Source organism: Salvelinus alpinus, chromosome 29 (genome assembly GCF_045679555.1).
Source record: "Salvelinus alpinus chromosome 29, SLU_Salpinus.1, whole genome shotgun sequence".
Classification (NCBI taxonomy): domain Eukaryota; kingdom Metazoa; phylum Chordata; class Actinopteri; order Salmoniformes; family Salmonidae; genus Salvelinus; species Salvelinus alpinus.
This window is the reverse complement of record NC_092114.1, coordinates 47458687-47482526: the sequence shown is the minus strand read 5'-3', so window position 1 is coordinate 47482526 and position 23840 is coordinate 47458687. Positions and strand designations below refer to the sequence as shown.

The window sequence follows — 23840 nt, the reverse complement described above, 5'->3', positions numbered from 1 at the left end:
GCTTAAAGTTAGTGAGGGAGATATGAGTCTCCAACTTCAGTGACTTTTGCAATTCGTTCCAGTCATTGGCAGCAGAGAACTGGAAGTAAAGGCGTCCAAAGGTAGGAATTGGCTTTGGGGCAGCGATCGGTTGAAGAGCTTGCATTTAGTTTTACTTGCATTTAAGAGCAGTTGGAGGCCACGGAAGGAGAGTTGTATGGCATTGAAGCTCGCCTGGAGGTTAGTTAACACAGTGTCCAAAGAAGGGCCAGAAGTTTATAGAATGGTGTCGTCTGCGTAGAGGTGGATCAGAGAATCACCAGCAGCAAGAGCGACATCATTGATGTATACAGAGAAAAGAGTCGGCCCGAGAATTGTACCCTGTGGCACCCCCATAGAGACTGCCAGAGGTCCGGACAACAGGCCCTCCGATTTGACACACTGAACTCTGTCTGAGAAGTAGTTGGTGAACCAGGCAAGGCAGTCATTTCAGAAACCAAGGCTGTTGAGTCTGCCGATAAGAATGTGGTGATTGACAGAGTCGAAAGCCTTGGCCAGGTCGATGAATACAGCTGCACAGTATTCTCTCTTATCGATGGCGGTTATGATATCGTTTAGGACCTTGAGCGTGCCTGAAGTGCACCCATGACCAGCTCGGAAACCAGATTGCATACCGGAGAAGGTACGGTGGGATTCGAAATGATCGGTGATCTGTTTGTTAACTTGGCTTTCGAAGACCTTAGAAAGGCAGGGTAGGATAGATATAGGTCTGTAGCAGTTTGGGTTTAGAGTGTCTCCCCCTTTGAAGAGGGGGATGACCGCGGCAGCTTTCCAATATTTGGGGATCTCAGACGATACGAAAGAGAAGTTGAACAGGTTAGTAATAGGGATTGCACCAATTTTTGTGGATCATTTTAGAAAGAGAGGGTCCAGATTGTCTAGCCTGGCTGATTTGTAGGAGTCCAGATTTTGCAGCTCTTTCAGAACATCAGCTATCTGGATTTGGGTGAAGGAGAAATGGTGGAGGCTTGGGCAAGTTGCTGTGAGGGGTGCAGAGCTGTTGACCGGGGTAGGGGTAGCCTGGTGGAAAGCGTGGCCAGTCGTAGAAAAATGCTTATTGAAATTCTCAATTATCGTGGATTTATCGGTGGTGACAGTGTTTCCTAGTCTCAGTGCAGTGGGCAGCTGGGAGGAGGTGCTCTTATTCTCCATGGACTTTACAGTGTCACAGAACTTTTTGGAGTTTGTGTTACACATTTCTGTTTGAAAAAGCTAGGCTAGCTAGCCTTTCCTTTCCTAACTGCCTGTGTATATTGGTTCCTAACTTCCCTGAAAAGTTGCATACCGCGAGGGTTATTCGATGCTAATGCAGTATGCCACAGGATGTTTTTGTGCTGGTCATGGGGCATGCTTATTTAAGATGGTGAGGTAAGCATTTTAAAGAATAACCAGGCATCCTCTACTGACGGAATGAGGTCAATATCCTTCCAGGATACCCGGGCCAGGTAGATTAGAAAGGCCTTCTCACTGAAGTGTTTTAGGGAGCGTTTGACGGTGATGAGGGGTGGTCGTTTGACCGCTGACCCATTACGGACGCAGGCAATGAGGCACTGATCGCTGAGGTCCTGATTGAAGACAGCAGAAGTGTATTTGGAGGGCAGGTAGGTTAGGATGATATCTATGAGGGTGCCCGTGTTTACGGATTTGCGGTTGTACCTGGTAGGTTCATTGATCATTTGTGTGAGATTGAGGGCATCAAGCTTAGATTGTAGGATGGCCGGGGTGTTAAGCATTTCCCGGTTTAGGTCACCTAGCAGCACGAGCTCTGAAGACATTTGAGGGGCAATCAATTCACATATGGTGTCCAGGGTACAGCTGGCGGCAGAAGGTGGTCCATAGTAACTGTGAGAGACTTGTTTCTGGAAAGGGGGATTTTTAAAAGTAGAAGCTCGAATTGTTTGGGCATAGACCTGGATAGTAAGACAGAACTCTGCAGGCTATTCTCCGCAGTAGATTGCAACTCCTCCCCCTTTGGCAGTTCTAACTTGTCGGAAACTGTTATAGTTAGAGATGGAAATTTCAGGGTTTTTGGTGGCCTTCCTAAGCCAGGATTCAGACACGGCTAGGACATCCGGGTTGTTAGAGTGTGCTAAAGCAGTGAATAAAACTAATTTAGGGAGGAGGCTTCTAATGTTAACCTTTTGAGAATACCCCTCCCCCCCTTTTCAATTTCCGCCTGAAGACATACCCAAATCTAACTGTCTCTAGCTCAGGCCCAGGAGCAAGGATATGCATGTTCTTGGTACCATTTGAAAGAAAACACTCTGAAGTTTGTGTAAATGTGAATTGAATGTAGGAGAATAAAACACAATAGATCTGGTTTTGATAATACAATGAAAAAAACCATACGTTTTTTCATTTTAATTGTTGTATCATCATAATTAAAATGAACAAGATAAAACAAACATCTAGATATGAACATGGGAACAATTTCAGTGAAAAACATAAGAAGGCAACAGTACTTGTGCAAAGTTTCAGAATGATAACTTCCAAAATGAGTGTGCTACATGACATTTATCATGAGGCTACCCAGGTGTCCCACACAAGTAGCCCAAATGTACCCAAGTGGCCAAATTGGTGAAGGTATACATTCTGAAACAAATAACTATATACAAAACACCAAAATGGTATTCTAACACGCCCCACAAAAAAAATGAGGGAAAAAAATGAAAGAAAAATCGATTTTTTTTTTATAAAAAAAATATTTAAATTTTTCTTATAATTTTTTTCCCCCCAAAAATAAATAAAATATACATTTACAAAATAACATGGGTGACTATTTACACTTTCAATATTTGGAAGACCCTCAGTCCTCTATCAAATCAAATGTATTTACATAGCCCTTCCTACATCAGCTAATGTCTCAATGTGCTATACAGAAACCCGGCCTAAAACCCCAAACAGCAAGCAATGCAGGTGTAGAAGCACGGTGGCTAGGAAAAACTAGAAAGGCAAAACCTAGGAAGAAACCTAGAGAGGAACCAGGCTATGAGGGGTGGCCAGTCCTCTTCTGGCTGTGCCGGGTAGATATCACAGTGGTTGTAGAGGGTGCAACAGGACAGCACCTCAAGAGTAAAAATGAACAGTTTAGGTAGGGTTCCATAGCTGCAGGCAGAACAGTTGAAACTGGAACAGCAGCAAGGTCGGGTGGACTGGGGACAGCAAGGAGTCATCATGCCAGGGGGTCATGACGCATGGTCCTGGGGCTCAGGTTCTCAGAGAAAGAAGGAGAGAAAGAGAGAGCATACTTAAATTCACACAGGATAAGACAGGAACAGTACTCCAGATATAACATAACCCCACCCACTTTGCCAAAGCTCTACACAATATTCTGCTGTCGATGCCAGATGCTATAGCAGTCTCTTTCTGATGTAAAGCAGAGGGTCACCGAGCATGTGGTGCATGTGATGGGCGACTTCATCTTACAAACAACACAGCAACGCCTCCATGCTGTGCCCTTTTGGCCCTTAGGCACATCCATGTCTGCACAAATATATCTGGGCAGATGAACACTTGTGGCAGGAGCAGAAGGGACAGGGCTTGGTGCAGTGGTGCTGTAGGCAGCAAGCTCCTTGATGAGCTGCTCTCTGAAGGCTTTCTGTGTGAGGAAGGGCTTTCCACAGCTCTTAGCCATTTCCTTCTGTAGGATGAATGCATTCACCACAGCAATGTCGACGAAATGATAGAAGAACGTCTTATACCATTTCATCGTCTTATGGAGAACATTATAATAGCCTATCAGCGCATCTGATAGGTCCACACCTCCCATGCTCTTGTTGTAGTCCTTCACTGCAGTTGGAATGGGGACATTTTTGGTGGTCCAATTCCCAGTGCCATCCTTGATACGCCGGGCAACATGATCCCCATTGAAGGACTTGTGTATAGTTGAACACATCACGACTTCCCGGGTATCCATCCACTTTACAAAAAGCAGGCCATCTTCGCGTATCCATCGCATGGCCCCCCGCTCAGCCCGCTTAGGCATGTCATTCACCTTGGTCTTCGGAAAGCCCACCCGGTTGGTGCGAATGGTGCCACAAGCCCACACTTCCCGCTTCCTCAGGTCTGTGAACAGGGTAGGGCTTGTGTAGAAGTTATCCACAAATAGTTTGTAGCCCTTCCCCAGCAGTTGGAAATCCAATAACTCCATCACAGAGTCATAGCTAAGTCCCTTACCAGTCGCACAAGTGTTCTTCCCCTCATAGACAAAGAAATTGCATGTGTAGGCACACACAGAATCAGCCAAAACAAACAGCTTGTAACCCCACTTGGTTGGCTTGTTACGCATGTATTGTTTGAGGCCAATTCTGGCCTTTGAGGCTACCATCCTCTCATCGATGGACAGGTTCTGGGCTGGCTGAAAGTAGGTCTTGCAGGCCTCAACAATGCTGGAGTAGAGAGGTTTGATTTTGCACAGTCTATCAAACGTTGCTGTGCCTTTCTTCTTTTCATTCTCTTCATCAACCTTTGGGTCACTGATGTGTAGCGCCTGTGAAACAACCAGAAACCTTTTGCAGGACATAACAGTCATGGGGAAAGGCAGTTGGTATAGTGATGACGTCTTCCAGTAGTCAATCAGGCTCTTCAGCTTCACCAGCCCCATGTAGATGACCATTGAAAGGTAGCAGTAAAAGTCTGACATGGATACAGGCTTCCATGCTACCTTTTTGCCTTCCTGCTTCTTCTTCCCAAACTTATTCGTGTTAGACACGAGTGAACCTACAACAGAATGGGTGAAAAACAACTGGAAAAGCTCAAGTGGGCTGTAAGTTGTGGTCGAGTTCACCTGAGGTCCAGGCTCCCTTTTCGGTCGGAAAGTAGGCTGGGGTGGCTCCACATCATCTTCCAGGACAGTGTGCCAACGCCCTTCTGTCCCTTCTCTAGCAGGTGGCACACTTCCCCTCTTCCGCTTCTTTGTCGGCGCCTTCACACCGGTAGATGGCCCAGAGACAGCAGGGGTCCGGCTGGAAGAACAAGTTGGCGCTGGGGGCTCTGCTGGGGGCTCTGCTGGGGGCTCCCAGTCGGAATCAGTGCCACTGTGAATAAAAATTTTCAGTTAGAATAGTTTCACATATGAGCCCTGTATCAACAGGTATAATAAACATATACATTTTTATTTAGAGAGAGAGAACATGGAACTAAACAATCACTGGTTTCAAATCATATCTGAGGCCATGCTACCATAATATATTGTCAAAGTACAGTACACATGCTGGCTGTATGTGTTATAGTAGAGTACACATGCTAGCTTTGTGTGTTGGCTGTTACATTCTACAGAAATACATTTTTATTTATTTATTTAGAGAGAGAGAACATGGAACTAAACAATCACTGGTTTCAAATCATATCTGAGGCCATGCTACCATAATATATTGTCAAAGTACAGTACACATGCTGGCTGTATGTGTTATAGTAGAGTACACATGCTAGCTTTGTGTGTTGGCTGTTACATTCTACAGAAATACATTATTTATTTATTTAGAGAAAGAGAACATGGAACTAAACAATCACTGGTTTCAAATCATATCTGAGGCCATGCTACCATAATATATTGTCAAAGTACAGTAGACATACAGTAGACATGCTACATGCTATACAAACGTACCCTCACTCACAATGAATAGACCACGTGTACGTTGCACATTTCATAAAATGTGCATATATTGCAACTAAAACTAAAAACAATCGCTAATAACATTTTATATTACAAACGGCATTAGCATGACAAGAACTTACCAATCCAAAACGATATCCTCTCCTTCTAAGAAATATGCCTCCGTCTCTGAATCAAATGAACACGCTCCAACCGATTCCTCCTCAGACAACATTTCTGTATCTGTACCACGATCAAGTTCCTCTAAAATTGCCTCTACATTGCTAAATCTAGTCTTGGACTTAGCTTTCCCAGACTTATTCGCCATAATGTTCGATGAAAATGATGTTGAATAAAGTTGAAGATGCGCGTTGCCGATATACCGCTGTGCGTAATAATTTTCAGACCTTCCTCGTTGAAATGCGATTTGAAAAGACTTCTGTTGCGCACACGTTCCCCGTGTGAGTTCATCTCCAAACAAATTACCATTTGATAGTGCCATTTACGTCTGTTCATTGGCTATCTAACCAGCTAGATTTCAAGACGATGAGTGGTCATTGGGTTAAAATACAGTCAATCAAAGAGACAGTGGTCATCCGATTGGTATGCAAATGAGGTCGGAGGTCGATGTCTTCCAATCGTTTTTTTCGGATCAATACGTCCCGCAAAATGACCCATCAAGTTTGGTTGTGTTACAGACAAACAGTTGATTTCAATGAAACCAACCTTGACTGGATAACGTCAGGTTTAGTCAATGTATTTAGGTCGGATGTTTCGCCGAAAATTTAATGACATGAAATTCAACGACATAAGCGTTCACAAAATGTTTCGTGTTAGGCTATAAAGAATGGATTTAACCGAACAAAAGACCATTCAGTGTGTAACAATGAGCCTTGGGATTGCAAACAGAGAAAGATTTTCAACAGGTAAACCATTTCTTTCAACCCAATCTGTGATATTGTTACGCTTGTGCTGGTTGAAAAGTATTTATTTATGGAGCGCTGAGCTCAGATAATCGCATCCTATTCTTTCGCAGTAAATCATTTTTTAAATCTGACAACGCAGTTAGATTAGCAAGATTCGAGGCTTTTGAAGCATGTGAGACACTTGTATTTTCAGGAATGTTTAATATGACTATTTGTGGCGAACACCGTATGTTGTCTATTTTCAAACCCGTATCCGGGATCAGTACTAACTAGAGGTTAACATGCATGAAACCAAGGCTTTTACGGATACAGAAGTCAACAAATAAGAGCGCCTGGGGAATGGGAGTGGAGCTAGGCACTACAGGGCCTGGATTAACCTCTACATCACCAGATGAATATAGGAGGAGTAGGATAAGGGTACGGCTAAAGGCTATAAGAACTGGTTGTCTCGTACGTTCGGAACAGAGAGTAAAAGGAGCAGGTTTCTGGGCGCGGTATAATTTATTCAAGGCATAATGTACAGACAAAAGTATGGTAGGATGTGAATACAGTGGCGGTAAACCTAGGCATTGAGTGACGATGAGAGTATTGTCTCTAGAGACACCATTTAAACCAGGTGAGGTCACTGCATGTGTGGGAGGTGGAACGAAAGGGTTAGCTAAGGCATATTGAGCAGGGCTGGAGGCTCTACAGTGAAATAAGACAATAATCACTAACCAAAACAGCAATGGATACGGCATATTGACATTAGGGAGAGGCATGCGTAGCCAAGTGATCATAGGGTCCAGGGAGTAGTTAGGCGGGCTGGAGACACTGTGATTCAGACAGCTAGCGGGCCGGGACTAGCAGGCTATCAGAAGGGCCTTAGAGGGACGTTGCGACGGAGTAAGTCTGTTGTAGCTCCCTCGTGCAGTTACGTCAGCAGACCAGTCGTGATGGATCAGCAGGGCTCAGTGTAGTAAAAGGGTCCAGTCCAATTGGCAAAATAGGTATAGTAGCCCAAGAAATTGGCTGATGGACCTCTTCAGCTAACAGTCCGGTATGCTCTAGCGGGTCGCGGCTAGCAGGCTAGCAGATGAATATTCAGGGGACGTCGCGATGGAGGAGCCTGTTGAAAAAATCCCTCGGGTGGATTACACTGGTAGTCCAGGCGTGATGAATCAGCCGGGCTCCGTATCGGCAGTAAAAGGGGTCCAGGCCAATTGGCAAAATAGGTATTGTAGCCCAAGGAGTGGCGGTAGGAATCCGGAGATATGGAGAAAAAGATAAGTCCAATATGCTCTGGGTTGAATCGCGCTGAGCAGACTGGCAGGGGTTGTCCGCTAGCAGTGGCTAGCTGACTACTAGTTAGTAGCTAGTTAGCTGGCTAGCTTCTGTTGGGGATTCCGGTTCTAAAGTAAAGAAAATAGCAGATTCATACCGCATTGGGTGAGGCGGGTTGCAGGAGAGTATGTTGAGGTTGAGGCTAAGAAAAATATGAAAAAATATATGCAAAGAAAAATATTTTAAATGATATATACATGGGACACGACAAGACGAAGACAAAGACGCCTGACTGCTACTCCATATTGGATCAACATCCAGCTTTGAACTGGACTGTGTGTTTACAGGCAGTAGCAACAGTGCGACTTTAAATCTTTAGAACTAATTCTTCAAAAGCCACAAAATACAGTGCAATTATATAAATACCACGGGAGTCCTCTTACGTTTGGGAACTTCACAGTCCTATAGATCAAACAACCATGAAAAGGTAGGTTCTCTCACCCTCGGTTGCCTATGCACATCAACAACAAGATCAACAACTAATGCTAGCACGAGATGAGCTAAAATCTAACGAGGGAACATTAGATAAACCCTCAAACTTTTTCAGCTACTGTAGTTGGCCATCAAACGATGCACTGATAAACGATGGGGAATAGTAGTCTGCTTGTCCTTCTGCAGCTTGCCTGCCAATGCATGCCTGTCCCAACCTACGTTTTGACAACTAAATGGGAAGTCTCCCATTTGATCGATGAAAAATACATTTGATTGACTACTAAGAGATGTGCTAATACGTTGTTTAAGTTCGGCATAGCTAGCTATCAAATTGACACCTGCATGACACCTGCATCTCTAGCTGTAGCCACCGAAAAACAATATGAGGAGAAAAAGTCAGTCACTCACCCATTCTTCCAATGACATAACATCCTCCCAGCAGCTAGCTAGCTATCTTTAGGCACTGTGTATTTAGCTTGCTAAATAAAATCTAGTAGCTACATAAATAGATACGCTAGCCCAGGGGTGTCAAACTCAATCAGCGCACTTGCCATATTGAAAAACACAAGGAAATCACGGGCCAGACATATCCTATTTGCTTTTACAAAACCACTTGCAACTGTGACCCAAGCTGGCCATTGTTTTATCAGAAAAGTATTGCCCTTTATAATGTCCACTTATGCACATAGGATGCTGTCTATATAGCATTTTAACATATTAAAACAAAAAAATATAATAAATAATATTTGAAGATATACATAATATTTGTCCAGCCTTTGCTCCTATCCTTGCAAATGTGCATAATATGCTAATCAAAAAGTATTTCAAAACTCCAAATAACAAAAATGTAGCTATAGCTAGGTTGTTATAACATTTAAACTTAAAACATGTTTTTCATTTTTTTTGCACTGCATGGATCACCGGTGTGGTTGAATGCAGTATTGCTGTATGGTGCACTCAAAGTGTATTGTAGTTGAGTAGCAAGCATAGGGTTTTGTTGCATGTTTAGTTTTTTGGTTATTTATTGTCAAGCTTTAAAAACTGAAACCAGACTGCAACATTTTATGTAGCCTAGCTAGGACTGTGGCATGTGCCTGTACACTTTCCCTCCACTGCACGCTATAAACGGGACACACGAAAGCAGTAAAATTGAAGTTGAATTCACCAATGCGAGTGCATCAGACTGTATTTTCATAAAGTAGATGACTCAACTGTTGAGTCATTTATACTTGCTTGTGTGTCCTATTCGGCCCGTGGGCCTTGTGTGTGACACGTGTACTAGCTTATTAGCCACTGACTTGTGATCATTGCCCTCGCTAGTTTGATTGTATTGACATTCCCAGTCTTAGTTACAGTCGTCCGTTTTTGTTCAAATATTTGTCATTGAAACTGAAACAGCCGAATAGGTGGAGGCAGCAAACAATGTACCAGACTAGCTGTGATTTAGAACCTGAATATTTTTTGGACTACCAAGAAATGTATTGGTGAATTATATTACTCATGCATTTAACTGCATCTATCTATTCTGCCAACAATGCCTTACTGTAACGTCATGGAATTTTGAGTCAAAAATAACCTATTTTTCAAACTTATTATAAAGTTGGTTTTGAAGCATAAACTTGGAATTTGCTATTTGAATGATATGATTTTATGTTTGTTTCATATCTGCAAAGAAGTTAAAACGCAGTCAGTTCCACTTTAAGTACCGAGCACTTTGTAACAAAGACGCAGGGAGTCAGGAAGGAGGTGCATATGGTGAGTTTAATAATATCAAACATGGAGAGTTACAAAACAAGCGACACACCTGGAAATGAAAACAGAACCAATACTGCCTGATGACTGAGGTTGGTGAGGGCTATATGAAGGGAGAGTAATCAGGGTGGTGATGAAGTCCACTGCGCCACCTCCCGGGTGGCGCAGTGGTCTAGGGCACTGCATCGCAGTGCTAGCTGCGCCACCAGAGTCTCTGGGTTCGCGCCCAGGCTGGGCTGGGTTCGCGCCCAGGCTCTGTCGCAGCCGGCCGCAACCGGGAGATCCGTGGGGCGACGCACAATTGGCATAGCGTCGTCCGGGTTAGGGAGGGTTTGGCCGGTAAGGAGGGTTTGGCCGGTAGGCATATCCTTGTCTCAGTATGTAAAAATGTAATAAAAAAAAAAAAAAAAAATGTATGCACTCTATTGTAAGTCGCTCTGGATAAGAGCGTCTGCTCTTGGCCGGTAGGGATATCCTTGTCTCAGTATGTAAAAAAAAAAAAAAAATGTAATAAAATGTATGCACTCTACTGTAAGTCGCTCTGGATAAGAGCGTCTGCTAAATGACTAAAATGTAAATGTAAATGAAGTCCAGGTGTGCTTAACGATGGGGAGCAATGATGGTTGCCAGGTGTGCGCAATGTGGGTTGCCAGGACTGGTGGTTAGTAGACCGGCGATGTCAAGCACCGGAGAGAGTGAGCAGGAGTAGGAGTAGGCGTGAAACACTTTTTCTCATAAAAAATGTGTATGGATATGAAACCTACATTTATATGCTGCTTTTAATGACACCATTTCTTCTAAGGTAAAACCTTAGGAGATGGGATGTTCCTTTGCAGTGCACACAGGCCCTGACATTGTTTCTTGCAGCAGTGGTGTAACGTAATTAAGTAAAAATACTTTAAAATTCTAATTAAATCGTTTTTTTGTGGTATCTTTACTTTACAATTTATATTTTTGAAAACGTTTACTTAATTTACATTCCTAAAGAAAATAATGTACTTTTTACTCATTACATTTTGAATGCTTAGCAGGGCAGGAAAATGGTCCAATTCACACACTTATCAAGAGAACATCCCTGGTCATCCCTACTGCCTCTGATCTGGTGGATTCACTAAACACAAATGCTTCGTTTGTAAATTATGTCTGAGTGTTGGAGTGTGCCCCTGGCTATCCATAAATAAAAAACGAAGAACATTGTGCCATCTGGTTTTGATCCATAAGTATATTTCAGCAATTACATTTACTTTTGATACTTAAGTATATTTAAAACCATATACTTATACACTTTTACTCAAGTAGTATTTTACTCTGTGACTTTTCTATTAAGGTATCTTTACTTGTATTGGGTACTTTTTCCACCACTGGCATGCAGGCAGGCTTTTTGCAAGAGCAAGTGAGGGAAAAAGGGAAGAGAATGTTTGTGCGGTAATAGCATTCACAGACTTGATCGAGAACACACCCACTGGACTACATTGTCAAGGCCATGGGTAACTGGTGAAAGGAGTCAGGCGCAGGAGAGCTGAGATGCGTGGACAAGGTATTTAATACAAGATAACACCAGTATAAACACAATACTACGATGCGGGAAAAATACCGGTACCATGAAATAAACGGGCGTAATAACAAAACCCGGCAACAAAATACCAGCCGTCAGTAACAGCCTGAACAATAGAACAACCACGCACACAAACATGGGGGAAACCAGAGGCTTAAATAATTAACATGTAATGGGGGAATTGAAACCAGGTGTGTAGAAAACAAAGACAAAACAAATGGAAAATGAAAAGTGGATCGGCAATGGCTAGAAGGCCGGTGACGTCGACCGCCGAACACCGCACGAACAAGGAGAGGGACCGACTCCGGCGGAAGTCGTGACATACATGCTCTCTCTGCACTCTTCATGAAGCAGTGTTTTGAGCAATAATGGAAGCAGAAGTCTTAGAGACTAGGCAGAGTAACCTTACAAACTGCATCATTTACTGTTACAAACAATCACAGACTACAAAGGGAAAACCAGCCACGTCGTGGACACTGACGTCTTCCTTCCGGACAAGCTAAACACCTTCTTCGCCCGCTTTGAGGATAACACATTGCCAAGAGATTGTGGACCATAACTAAATTCATGTTTGCTAAGAGAATAGACCAGTAAAAAACTGATGCGGCCAGATACCAAGGACTGTGGGTTCTCCTTCTCCGTGGCCGATGTGAGTAAGGCATTTAAACATGTTAACCCTCGCAAGGCTGCCGGCCCAGACGGCATCCCTAGCCGCATCCTTAGAGCATGCGTATACCAGCTGGCTGGAGTGTTTAAGGACATATTCAGTCTCTCCTATCCAGTCTGCTGTCGCCACTTGCTTCAAGATGTCCACAATTGTTCCTGTAACCAGGAAAGCAAAGGTAACTGCACTAAATGACTGTCTCCGCATAGCATTCACTTCTGTCTTTATGAAGTGCTTTGAGAGGCTATTTAAGGATCATATCCACCTCTACCTTACCTGACACCCTAGACCCACTTCAATTTTCTTACCGCTCCAATAGATCCACAGACGATGCAATTGCCATCACACTGCACACTGCCTCTACCATCTGGACAAGAGGAATACCTATGTAAGAATGCTGTTCATTGACCATAGCTCAACATTCAACACAGCAGTACCCTCCAAGCTCCTCATTAAGCTCTGGGCCCTGAGTCTGAACCCTGCCCTTTGCAACTGGGTCCTGGACTTCCTGACGGGCCGCCCTCAGGTCGTGAAGGTAGAAAACAACACCTCCTCAACACAGAGGCCCACAAGGGTGCGTGTTCAGCCCCCTCCTGTACTCCCTGTTCAGCCATGACTGCGTGGCCACGCACACCTCCAACTCAATCATCAAGTTTGCAGACGACACAACAGTAGAAGGCCTGATTAGCAACAATGATGAGACAGCCTACAGGGAGGAGGTGAGGGCCCTGGGAGAGTGGTGCCAGGAAAATAACTTCTTACTCAACATCAACAAAACCAAGGAGCTGATCGTGGACTTCAGGAAACAGCAGAGGGAGCACTCCTCTATCCACATCGACGGGATAGCAGTGGAGAAGGTGGACACATCACTGACGATCTGAAATGGTCCACCAGATGCACAATTGAGAGCATTCTGTCGGGCCGTATCACTGCCTGGTACGGCAACTGTACCGCCAACAACCACATGGCTTTTTGAGAGTGTGGTGCGGTTGGTCTGCCCAACGCATCACCAGGGGCAAATTACCTGCTCTCCAGGACCCTACCTGCAGCACCAGATGTCACAGGAAGGCCAAAAAGACCATCAAGGACATCAACCACCTGAGCCATGGCCTGTTCACCCCGATATCATCCAGAAAGTGAGATCAGTACAGGTGCATCAAAGGTGGGACCGAGAGACTGAAAAACAGCTTCTATCTCAAGACCATTAGACTGTTAAAATAAGGATAATTTTTTTTCAATTTTCACCTAAAATGACATACCCAAATCTAACTGCTTGTAGCTCAGGCCCTGAAGCAAGGATATGCGTATTCTTGATACCATTTGAAAGGAAACACTTTGAAGTTTTTGGAAATATGAAAGGAATGTAGGAGAATATAACACAATAGATCTGGTAAAAGATAATACAAAGAAAAAAATACCTGATATTTTGTATTTTTTGTACTATCATCTTTGAAATGCAAGAGAAAGGCCATAATGTATTTTTCCAGCCCAGTTTCAATTTAGATTTTGGCCACTAGATAGCAGCAGTGTATGTGCAAAGTTTTAGATTGACCCAATGAACTATTGCATTTCTGTTCAAAATGTTGTATCACGACTGCCCAAATGTGCCTAATTGGTTTATTAATAACTTTTCAAGTATAAAACGGTGCACTCTCCTCTAACAATAGCATGGTATTATTTCACTTTAATAGCTACTGTAAATTGGACAGTGCAGTTCGATTAACATGAATTTAAGCTTTCTGCCAATATCAGATATGTCTATGTCCTGGGAAGTTTTCTTGTTACTTACAACCTCATGCTAATCACATTAGCCTACGTTAGCTCAACCATCCCGTGGACGGGACACCGATCCTGAAGAAGATTTATTAAATAGCTATCACTAGCCGCCTTCCACCCGGTTACGCAACCTTGCACCTTGGTGGCTGCTGCCCTGTATACATAGACTTGGAATAATGGAATTAATAATAATGATAATAATGGAATACTAGTCACTGAATGTTTACATACTACTTCACTCATCTCATATAGTCTAGTGGTTAGAGCGTTGGTCCAGTTACCGAAAGGTTGAATCCCCTAGCTGACAAGGTAGAAATCTGTCGTTCTGTCCCTGAACAAGGCAGTTAACCCACTGTTCCCCAGTAGGCCGCCATTGTAAATGAGAGTTTGTTCTTACCTGATTTGCCTAGTTAAATAAAGGTTAAATAAAAAAATATATTCTACTGTATTTTAGTCAATGCCACTCCGACATTGCTCAATCTAATATTTATATATTTCTTTAGTCCATTATTTAACTTTTAGATTTGTGTGTGTTGTTGTGAATTGTTAGATACTACTGCACTGTTGGAGGTACAGTAGGAACACAAGCATTTCACTACACCATCAATAACATCTGCTAAATATGTTTTTTGGATCAATAACATTAGATTTGATTTGAAATATGTCTGTTTTTCTTAACATGTTTTGTCATTTTGTCTATTGTATATTGTATGTGTTTGATGTATTTATGCGGGGTTCATCAGTAGAGACCCTAGTCTCAGTAAGACTTCCCTGTAAAAAAAAAAGGTTAAAGAAAAATATAAAATAAAGAAAAACTTTCAAATTCACATCAACCTCTGTCTCAGTATCTCACACTATGAAAGGCTAACTCTTAATTCTAACCCTTGTCTCAGTATTTCAGACTATGAAAGGCTAACCCTTAACTCCAATCCTTGTCTCAGTATCCCAGCCTATGAACGGCTATAGCCATGGCTTGGAGTAAAGTGTTCCAGACTGTATAGCTTTACAACCGAAAACACACATTCATGATAAATTGATTTAAGTTCCTATTACGATGTTTTGAAATGGAACATCTTTGGGGTTGGAATGTTAAGTGTTTGTTTCAGGTACCCCTTGACTTTTGCTTCTGTAAAACATCATAGTCGGTGTCACAGCAGGGGGACTGTTAAGCTCGGTCGCATATTGCACCCTATTCCCTGTATAGTGCACTATACAGTCATATGGGGTGCTGGTCAAATGTAGTGCACTATAGGGAATAGAGTGCCATTTGGGAAACAGTTTTACTGTTGAAGACATATCTGAGTGGGATTTGACTTAGCTGCCTACCATGAGGTTGCTGCATTGGCACAACAGGAAAGGTTGTGTGTGGCACCTCACGTTGCCACTACTTTGTTGGTACACAGGCAGTACCAGTAAAGGGATTTGGCACTGGTGGGGCACATCTTCTCCTCTTTTGCCCTGCCCCATGACTCCCCTGACATTGCTCTGTTCTTTCTCATTGTCACATGAGATCTGTTTTGATCTAATAGCTTATCCTGAGGATGAAATCAAACTCTATTTCTCAATGTCACAGATGACTTATGAATGAATTATAGCTTCAACTCCCATGCTAGCCTTTCCTTTGATACATATGAACTGTACTCAATTCTCACTCTCTTAAACCGTCTCTATATTTCAAGCTTAGATAGTACGGTAGCTGGCTATATGTTCTTATCGTAATGCTGCGTTAAACTACTGTACAGAATTAGACTGAATAGGGGAGTGAGAATTCGGTTGCCTTGGTATTGGTCTTGCCAGGCTTGGATCAGGTTCCTGGTTGTTAGACTGTGTGAAAAACATTGCACAACTCACGCCTGCTGCTGGTAGATGTTGAGTTCGATAGCAGGACAGTTTTCACTCTTCCCCATAATCAGACATGCGTTGACCGACCTCTATAGTTAGTAATCACACGGTGGAATCAAAAGCAGACCTTAGAACAGTATTACAAGGTGGAACATGTTCATTTAGGGAGATTGCTCTTCCCCAGTTGAGCAACAAATGGTAACACTGTAAGGTACTCCCCCTCACTCCTCATACACTACATGACCAAAAGTATGCGGACACCTGCTCGTTGAACATATCGTTCCAAAATTATAGGCATTAATATGGAGTTGGTCCCACCTTTTCCGCTTTAACAGCCTCCACCTTTCTGGGAAGGCTTTCCACTAGATGTTGTAACATTCCTACAGGGACTGAAATAGCCAAATCGAGTCATTTGAAGGGGGTTCCACATACCTTTATATATAAAGTGTGTGTTTCCAAGGCACTGTAAGAACTGTTAGATGGAACTTTTTTTTAAACAACTTTTTTGTTCAAAATTATTATCCTCTCTGATCCAGTGTTATGGATGTGAGCATACCACCCCACTTGACTGTATGAACTATTCACACGTTTGTGATCCCCATAGACATTACCTCAAACACCCCAGAATTCTATATCTATATAACTCTTGGTCTCTTAGTTGAAGTTGAGTTTCTGCATGCTGTTGATATTAACCATCACTTTCTCTCTCTACCATAGATGAACGGGACCGGGTACAGAAAAAGACCTTCACGAAATGGGTCAACAAGCACTTGATGAAGGTAAGATGAGGACATATACAACACCTCACTCTTGAGCTCATCCATCAGCTCCTCAGTTTAATTGCTGCAGCCATTTCTGTGTGGTACTATAGTCTATCCAGCCAGCGGGTCATAAAACATAACTGGTACTACTATTATCACTGCCTGTTGTGTAAGTGTCTATGGTAAGAAAAGGAAAACACTGGCCTGTGGTGCTGCCTTAGTATTATGAATCATCCGATATTACTCAACGGAAGCTTGGTTTGCATAAAAAGATGGATTTGCACTGTATAATTCCATTGTGACTACCAAATATGATTTGGAGGTTCTTGGAAGCTGCCTTGCTACAAAGTTTATCCCTGCAGCCAGTCACTGAGTCCGAGGCACTAAAGGAGCTCCTTAAACTTGACCCCAAAAAAACATCTGGGTGGTGGTATGACATTTTCTTCTTTAAAGGTTGCTACCCATATAATCGCCAAGCCTATCTCTGACCTTTTTAACATGTCTCTCCTCTCTGGGGATGTTCCCATTGCTTTGGAAGGCAGCCACGGTTTGTCCTTTATTTAAAGGGGGAGATCAAGCTGATCCTAACTCTTATAGGTATCAAGTTTCAGGTAAGACCCAAATGCAGAAGCTGTTTATTACAGCAACAGGGGCAGGCAAATGACAGGTCAAGGAAGGCTGGTGTCGATAATCCAGAGTAGTGGCAAAGGCACAGGATGGCAGGCAGGGTCAGAGGCAGGCAGAGTGATCAGGCAGGCGGGCTCAGAGTCAGGACAGGCAATGGTCAAAACCAGGAGAGCGAGGAAAAGAGAGACTAGGGAAAAGCAGGAGCTGAGACAAAACGCTGGTTGACTTGACAAACAAGACGAACTGGCACAGACAGACAGAAAACACAGGTATAAATACCCAGGGGATAAGTGGGGAAGATGGACGACTCCTGGAGGGTGTCACCCATTGACTTGCACAAAGCTTTTGATACAGTAGACCAGGTATTCCCAAACTGGGGTACATGTATGCCAAATAAAATGTGATTCACATTGAATCTTCACATTGTGAATCACATTTTATTTGGCATACATGTACCCCAGTTTGGGAATACCTGGTCTACTGTATCAAAAGCTTCACATTTATATTTTCCAACGGGGCTATATATTTTAAACTATCTAGTGTTCAGCAAAATAACAACACAATGTCAAATACAGGTAGCCTAGTCAAATAATTAACATCCAACCACATTAACCATTACTCTCGTGGAAATTCCACTAACGGTCCGTATGTAACCATGGTAAACTTTGTTAAAGCAAGGCCCCTGAACTCTCATGCATTTTCTGCAATATGCAATGATATGGGCAACGACCATAAAACGCTTTTACAACATACAGAAGTGCGCTGGCTATCAAGGGGCAAAGTATTGGCATGTGTTTTTTAATTGACCCCTTACATGATGACGAGTTTCTCACACGACTGGCCTATCTGGGTGACGTTTTTTCTCGCTTGAATGATCTGAATCTAGGATTACAGGGACTCTTCGCAACTATATTCAACGTGCGGGACAAAATTGAGGCTATGATTAAGAAGTTGGAGCTCTTTTCTGTCTGCATTAACAAGGACAACACATGGGTCTTTCCATCATTGTATGATTTTTTGTGCGCAAATGAACTCAAGCTTACGGAAAATGTCATATGTGATATCGCAAAGCACCTGAGTGAGCTTGGTGCGCAATTACGCAGGTACTTTCCCGAAACAGGCAACACAAACAACTGGATTCGTTATCCCTTTCATGCCATGCCTCCAGTCCACTTACTGATATCTGAACAAGAGAGCTTCATCGAAATTGCAACAAGCGGTTCTGTGAAAATTGAATTTAATCAGAACTGACAGATTTCTGGATAGTGCTGCGCTCAGTTTCTTGCCTTGGCAAATCGCGCTGTTAAGACACTGATGCCCTTTGCAACCATGTACCTACGTATGTGTGGATTCTCGGTCCTCACTAGCATGAAAACTGAATACAGGCACAGACTGTGTGTGGAAAATTATTTAAGACTCTCTCCAATATAACCCAACATTGCAGAGTTAAGTGCATCCTTTCAAGCACACCCTTCTCATTAACCTTTTTATGAACAAATAAGGTTTTATATGTAAGGCTAAATAAAGAGCAAAATTATTGATTATTATTATTTGTGCCCTGTTCCTATAAGAGCTCTCTGTCAATTCCCATGAGCTGAGTTGTGACAAAAATTCACACGCATTCTTATAGCAAAAAACAACATTTGAGAGTGCGCTGAACCTGGTGTTTGAAGGGGTACGGGACTATAAAAAGTTTGAGAACCACTGCGGTAGACCATTCCATTCTTGTGGGCCGGCTAAGGAGTATTGGTGTCTCTGAGGGGTCTTTGGCCTGGTTTGCTAACTACCTCTCTCAAAGAGTGCAGTGTATAAAGTCTCAGCCACTGCCTGTCACCAAGGGAGTACCCCAAGGCTTGATCCTAGTCCCCACGCTCTTCTGAGTCTTATACTCAGCTGGCCGCTCCCCAGATTTTGTGTTTGCACTCTACAACAAAGCTTTCTTAGTGTCCAACAAGCTTTCTCTGCCCTTAACCTTGTTCTGAACACGTCCAAAACAAAGGTCATGTGGTTTGGTAAGAAGAATGCCCCTCTCCCAATAGGTGTGATTACTACCTTTTGAGGGTTTAGAGCTTGAGGTAGTCACGTCAGACAAGTACTTGGGGGTATGGCTAGACGGTACACTGTCCTTCTCTCAGCACATATCAAATCTGCAGGCTAAAGCTAAATCTAGACTTGGTTTCCTCTATCGTAATCGCTCCTCTTTCTCCCCAGCTGTTAAACTAACCCTGATTCAGATGACCATCTTACCCATGCTAAATTACGGAGACGTAATTTATAGATCGGCAGGTAGGGGTGCTCTCGAGCGGCTAGATGTTCTTTACCATTCGGCCATCAGATTTGCCACCAATGCTCCTTATAGGACACATCACTGGACTCTATATTCCTCTGTAAACTGGTCATCTCTGTATACCCCTTCGCAAGACCCACGGAATGATGCTTATTTATAAAACGCTCTTAGGCCTCACTCCCCCCTATCTGAGATATCTACTGCAGCCCTCATCCTCCACATACAACACCCATTATGCCAGTCACATTCTGATAAATGTCCCCAAAGCACACACATCCCTGGGTTGCTTTTCTTTTCAGTTCGCTGCAGCTAGTGACTGGAACAAACACTCAAACCGGACAGTTTTATCTCAATCTCTTAATTCAAAGACTCAATCATGGACACTCTTACTGACAATTGTGGCTCCTTTGCGTGATGTATTGTTGTCTCTAACTTCTGGTCCTTTGTGCTGTAGTCTGTGCCCAATAATGTTTGTACAATATTTTGTGCTGCTACCATGTTGTGCTGCTGCCATGTTGTGTTGCTACCATGTTGTTGTCATGTGTTGTTGCAATGCTATGTTGTTGTCATGGGTATCTCTTTATGTTATGTTGTGTTGTCTCTCTTGTCGTGATGTGTGTTTTGTTCTATATTTCTTTTATATATATTTTTTTATCCCAGCGCCCGTCCTCGCAGGATACCTTTTGCCTTTTGGTAGGCTGTTCTTAACTGACTTGCCTAGTTAAATAAAAAATATAAATAAATAATCTCAAAACAAGCGCATCTACTCACGACCACAGCTGTAAATGCTGTCCAGTTCAAAGTAAATGACACAGATCTGTGAGAACAGACACTGGGAGACGAGAAGCAAGTACAGGGAATGAGTATTTAATAAATAACAGATATGAAACAAAACACGGACAGCGTCTGGACAGGGGAAACAAAATGACAATGCTGAGAGAGGGATGAAAGTGAGGAATAGACAGATATAGGGGAGGCAATCAAAAACGTGAAGGAGTCCAGGTGAGTCCAATGAAGCGCTGATGTGCGTAACGATGGTGACAGGTGTGCGTAATGATAGGCAGCCTGGTGCCCTCGAGCGCCAGAGAGGGGGAGTGGGAGCAGGCTTGACAGTACCCCCTCTCTAGGGGCGCCACCCGGCGTCCCACCTGGGCGAGCCTGACAGGCCTGCCGAGGCATGGGAGCCAGACGATCCGGCTGAGGTGTGGGAGTCCGACGAACCGGCTGAGGCGTGGGAGCCCGACAAACCGGTTGAGATGTTGGAGCCCAATGAGCCGGCTGAGGAGTAGAAGCCTAACGAGCCGGATGAGGCATGGGAGCCCGACAAACCGGCTGAGGCGTTGGAGCCTGGCAAACCGGCTGAGGCATGACGTGGTGTGGGAGCCTTCTGTGCCAACCGAGGCAAGGAAACCTCTTGAGCCAGTTAAGGCGAGGAAGCACGACGAGCCCACAAAGGCACCACCGGTTCCTTCGGCAGCGGCACCCGGGCCTGATGTCACCAACCAAAACAAAAAACAAAACTCCCTGGTGCTTCCGTTTTTGGTGTCAGCATTCTGTAAGGACATACGCTGGGAGACAAGAAGCAGTACAGGGGTTGAACATTTAATACTCCAGATGAATCCAGGTTAGTCCAATGAAGTGCTGATGCACGTAACGATGGTGACAGGTGTGCGTAATGATGGGCAGCCTGGCGCCCTTGAGTGCCAGAGAGGGGAAGCGGGAGCATGCGTGACAAGATCCATATATGGCAATGGTCTATTTGCATAAAGGCCTAGTCCAGCTCTGATTGGTTATGCTCACCGGTCTGTGTAGAGTACGGGCTGAGAACTGCGTGTCAATGCAATTTACATTTAACATTTAAGTCATTTAGCAGACACTCTTATCCAGAGCGACTTACAAATTGGTGCATTCACCTTATGATATCCAGTGGAACAACCACTTTACAATAGTGCATCTAACTCTTTTAAGGGGGGGGGGGGGTTAGAAGGATTACTTTATCCTATCCTAGGTATTCCTTAAAGAGGTGGGGTTTCAGGTGTCTCCGGAAGGTGGTGATTGACTCCGCTGACCTGGCGTCGTGAGGGAGTTTGTTCCACCATTGGGGTGCCAGAGCAGCGAACAGTTTTGACTGGGCTGAGCGGGAACTGTACTTCCTCAGAGGTAGGGAGGCGAGCAGGCCAGAGGAGGATGAACGCAGTGCCCTTGTTTGGGTGTAGGGCCTGATCAGAGCCTGAAGGTACGGAGGTGCCGTTCCCCTCACAGCTCCGTAGGCAAGCACCATGGTCTTGTAGCGGATGCGAGCTTCAACTGGAAGCCAGTGGAGAGAGCGGAGGAGCGGGGTGACGTGAGAGAACTTGGGAAGGTTGAACACCAGACGGGCTGCGGCGTTCTGGATGAGTTGTAGGGGTTTAATGGCACAGGCAGGGAGCCCAGCCAACAGCGAGTTGCAGTAATCCAGACGGGAGATGACAAGTGCCTGGATTAGGACCTGCGCCGCTTCCTGTGTGAGGCAGGGTCGTACTCTGCGAATGTTGTAGAGCATGAACCTACAGGAACGGGTCACCGCCTTGATGTTAGTTGAGAACGACATGGTGTTGTCCAGGATCACGCCAAGGTTCTTAGCACTCTGGGAGGAGGACACAATGGAGTTGTCAACCGTGATGGCGAGATCATGGAACGGGCAGTCCTTCCCCGGGAGGAAGAGTAGCTCCGTCTTGCCGAGGTTCAGCTTGAGGTGGTGATCCGTCATCCACACTGATATGTCTGCCAGACATGCAGAGATGCGATTCGCCACCTGGTTATCAGAGGGGGGAAAGGAGAAGATTAATTGTGTGTCGTCTGCATAGCAATGATAGGAGAGACCATGTGAGGATATGACAGAGCCAAGTGACTTGGTGTATAGCGAGAATAGGAGAGGGCCTAGAACAGAGCCCTGGGGGACACCAGTGGTGAGAGCACGTGGTGCGGAGACAGATTCTCGCCACGCCACCTGGTAGGAGCGACCTGTCAGGTAGGACGCAATCCAAGCGTGGGCCGCACCGGAGATGCCCAACTCGGAGAGGGTGGAGAGGAGGATCTGATGGTTCACAGTATCAAAGGCAGCCGATAGGTCTAGAAGGATGAGAGCAGAGGAGAGAGAGTTAGCTTTAGCAGTGCGGAGCGCCTCCGTGACACAGAGAAGAGCAGTCTCAGTTGAATGACTAGTCTTGAAACCTGACTGATTTGGATCAAGAAGGTCATTCTGAGAGAGATAGCAGGAGAGCTGGCCAAGGACGGCACGTTCAAGAGTTTTGGAGAGAAAAGAAAGAAGGGATACTGGTCTGTAGTTGTTGACATCGGAGGGATCGAGTGTAGGTTTTTTCAGAAGGGGTGCAACTCTCGCTCTCTTGAAGACGGAAGGGACGTAGCCAGCGGTCAAGGATGAGTTGATGAGCGAGGTGAGGTAAGGGAGAAGGTCTCCGGAAATGGTCTGGAGAAGAGAGGAGGGGATAGGGTCAAGCGGGCAGGTTGTTGGGCGGCCGGCCGTCACAAGACGCGAGATTTCATCTGGAGAGAGAGGGGAGAAAGAGGTCAAAGCACAGGGTAGGGCAGTGTGAGCAGAACCAGCGGTGTCGTTTGACTTAGCAAACGAGGATCGGATGTCGTCGACCTTCTTTTCAAAATGGTTGACGAAGTCATCCGCAGAGAGGGAGGAGGGGGGAGGAGGGGGAGGAGGATTCAGGAGGGAGGAGAAGGTGGCAAAGAGCTTCCTAGGGTTAGAGGCAGATGCTTGGAATTTAGAGTGGTAGAAAGTGGCTTTAGCAGCAGAGACAGAAGAGGAGAATGTAGAGAGGAGGGAGTGAAAGGATGCCAGGTCCGCAGGGAGGCAAGTTTTCCTCCATTTCCGCTCGGCTGCCCGGAGCCCTGTTCTGTGAGCTCGCAATGAGTCGTCGAGCCACGGAGCAGGAGGGGAGGACCGAGCCGGCCTGGAGGATAGGGGACATAGAGAGTCAAAGGATGCAGAAAGGGAGGAGAGGAGGGTTGAGGAGGCAGAATCAGGAAATAGGTTGGAGAAGGTTTGAGCAGAGGGAAGAGATGATAGGATGGAAGAGGAGAGAGTAGCGGGGGAGAGAGAGCGAAGGTTGGGACGGCGCGATACCATCCGAGTAGGGGCAGTGTGGGAAGTGTTGGATGAGAGCGAGAGGGAGAAGGATACAAGGTAGTGGTCGGAGACTTGGAGGGGAGTTGCAATGAGATTAGTGGAAGAACAGCATCTAGTAAAGA

General features: G+C 44.6%; 2 protein-coding genes across 2 annotated transcripts in view; one reads left to right on the top strand and one right to left on the bottom strand.

Annotated features, from left to right (window-relative positions):
• The window catches only part of LOC139558923 (microtubule-actin cross-linking factor 1-like), a 92896-nt gene extending 72030 nt beyond the window's left edge, over window positions 1-20866 (top strand). Inside the window, exons 3-4 of the mRNA XM_071374425.1 lie at window positions 16620-16681; window positions 20705-20866. Of these exons, the coding sequence (XP_071230526.1) occupies window positions 16620-16681; window positions 20705-20866 (224 nt within the window). The remainder of the gene's footprint in view (window positions 1-16619; window positions 16682-20704) is intronic.
• Window positions 2338-6749, bottom strand: LOC139558854 (piggyBac transposable element-derived protein 4-like). Its single transcript, XM_071374363.1, has 2 exons — window positions 5776-6749; window positions 2338-5075 (listed from the first exon to the last, which is right to left on the bottom strand). Exons 1-2 carry the CDS (start codon window positions 6132-6134, stop codon window positions 3359-3361), a joined length of 2076 nt encoding a protein of 691 aa, XP_071230464.1. The 5' UTR covers window positions 6135-6749; the 3' UTR covers window positions 2338-3358.
• Window positions 20867-23840: the final 2974 nt, after the last annotated feature.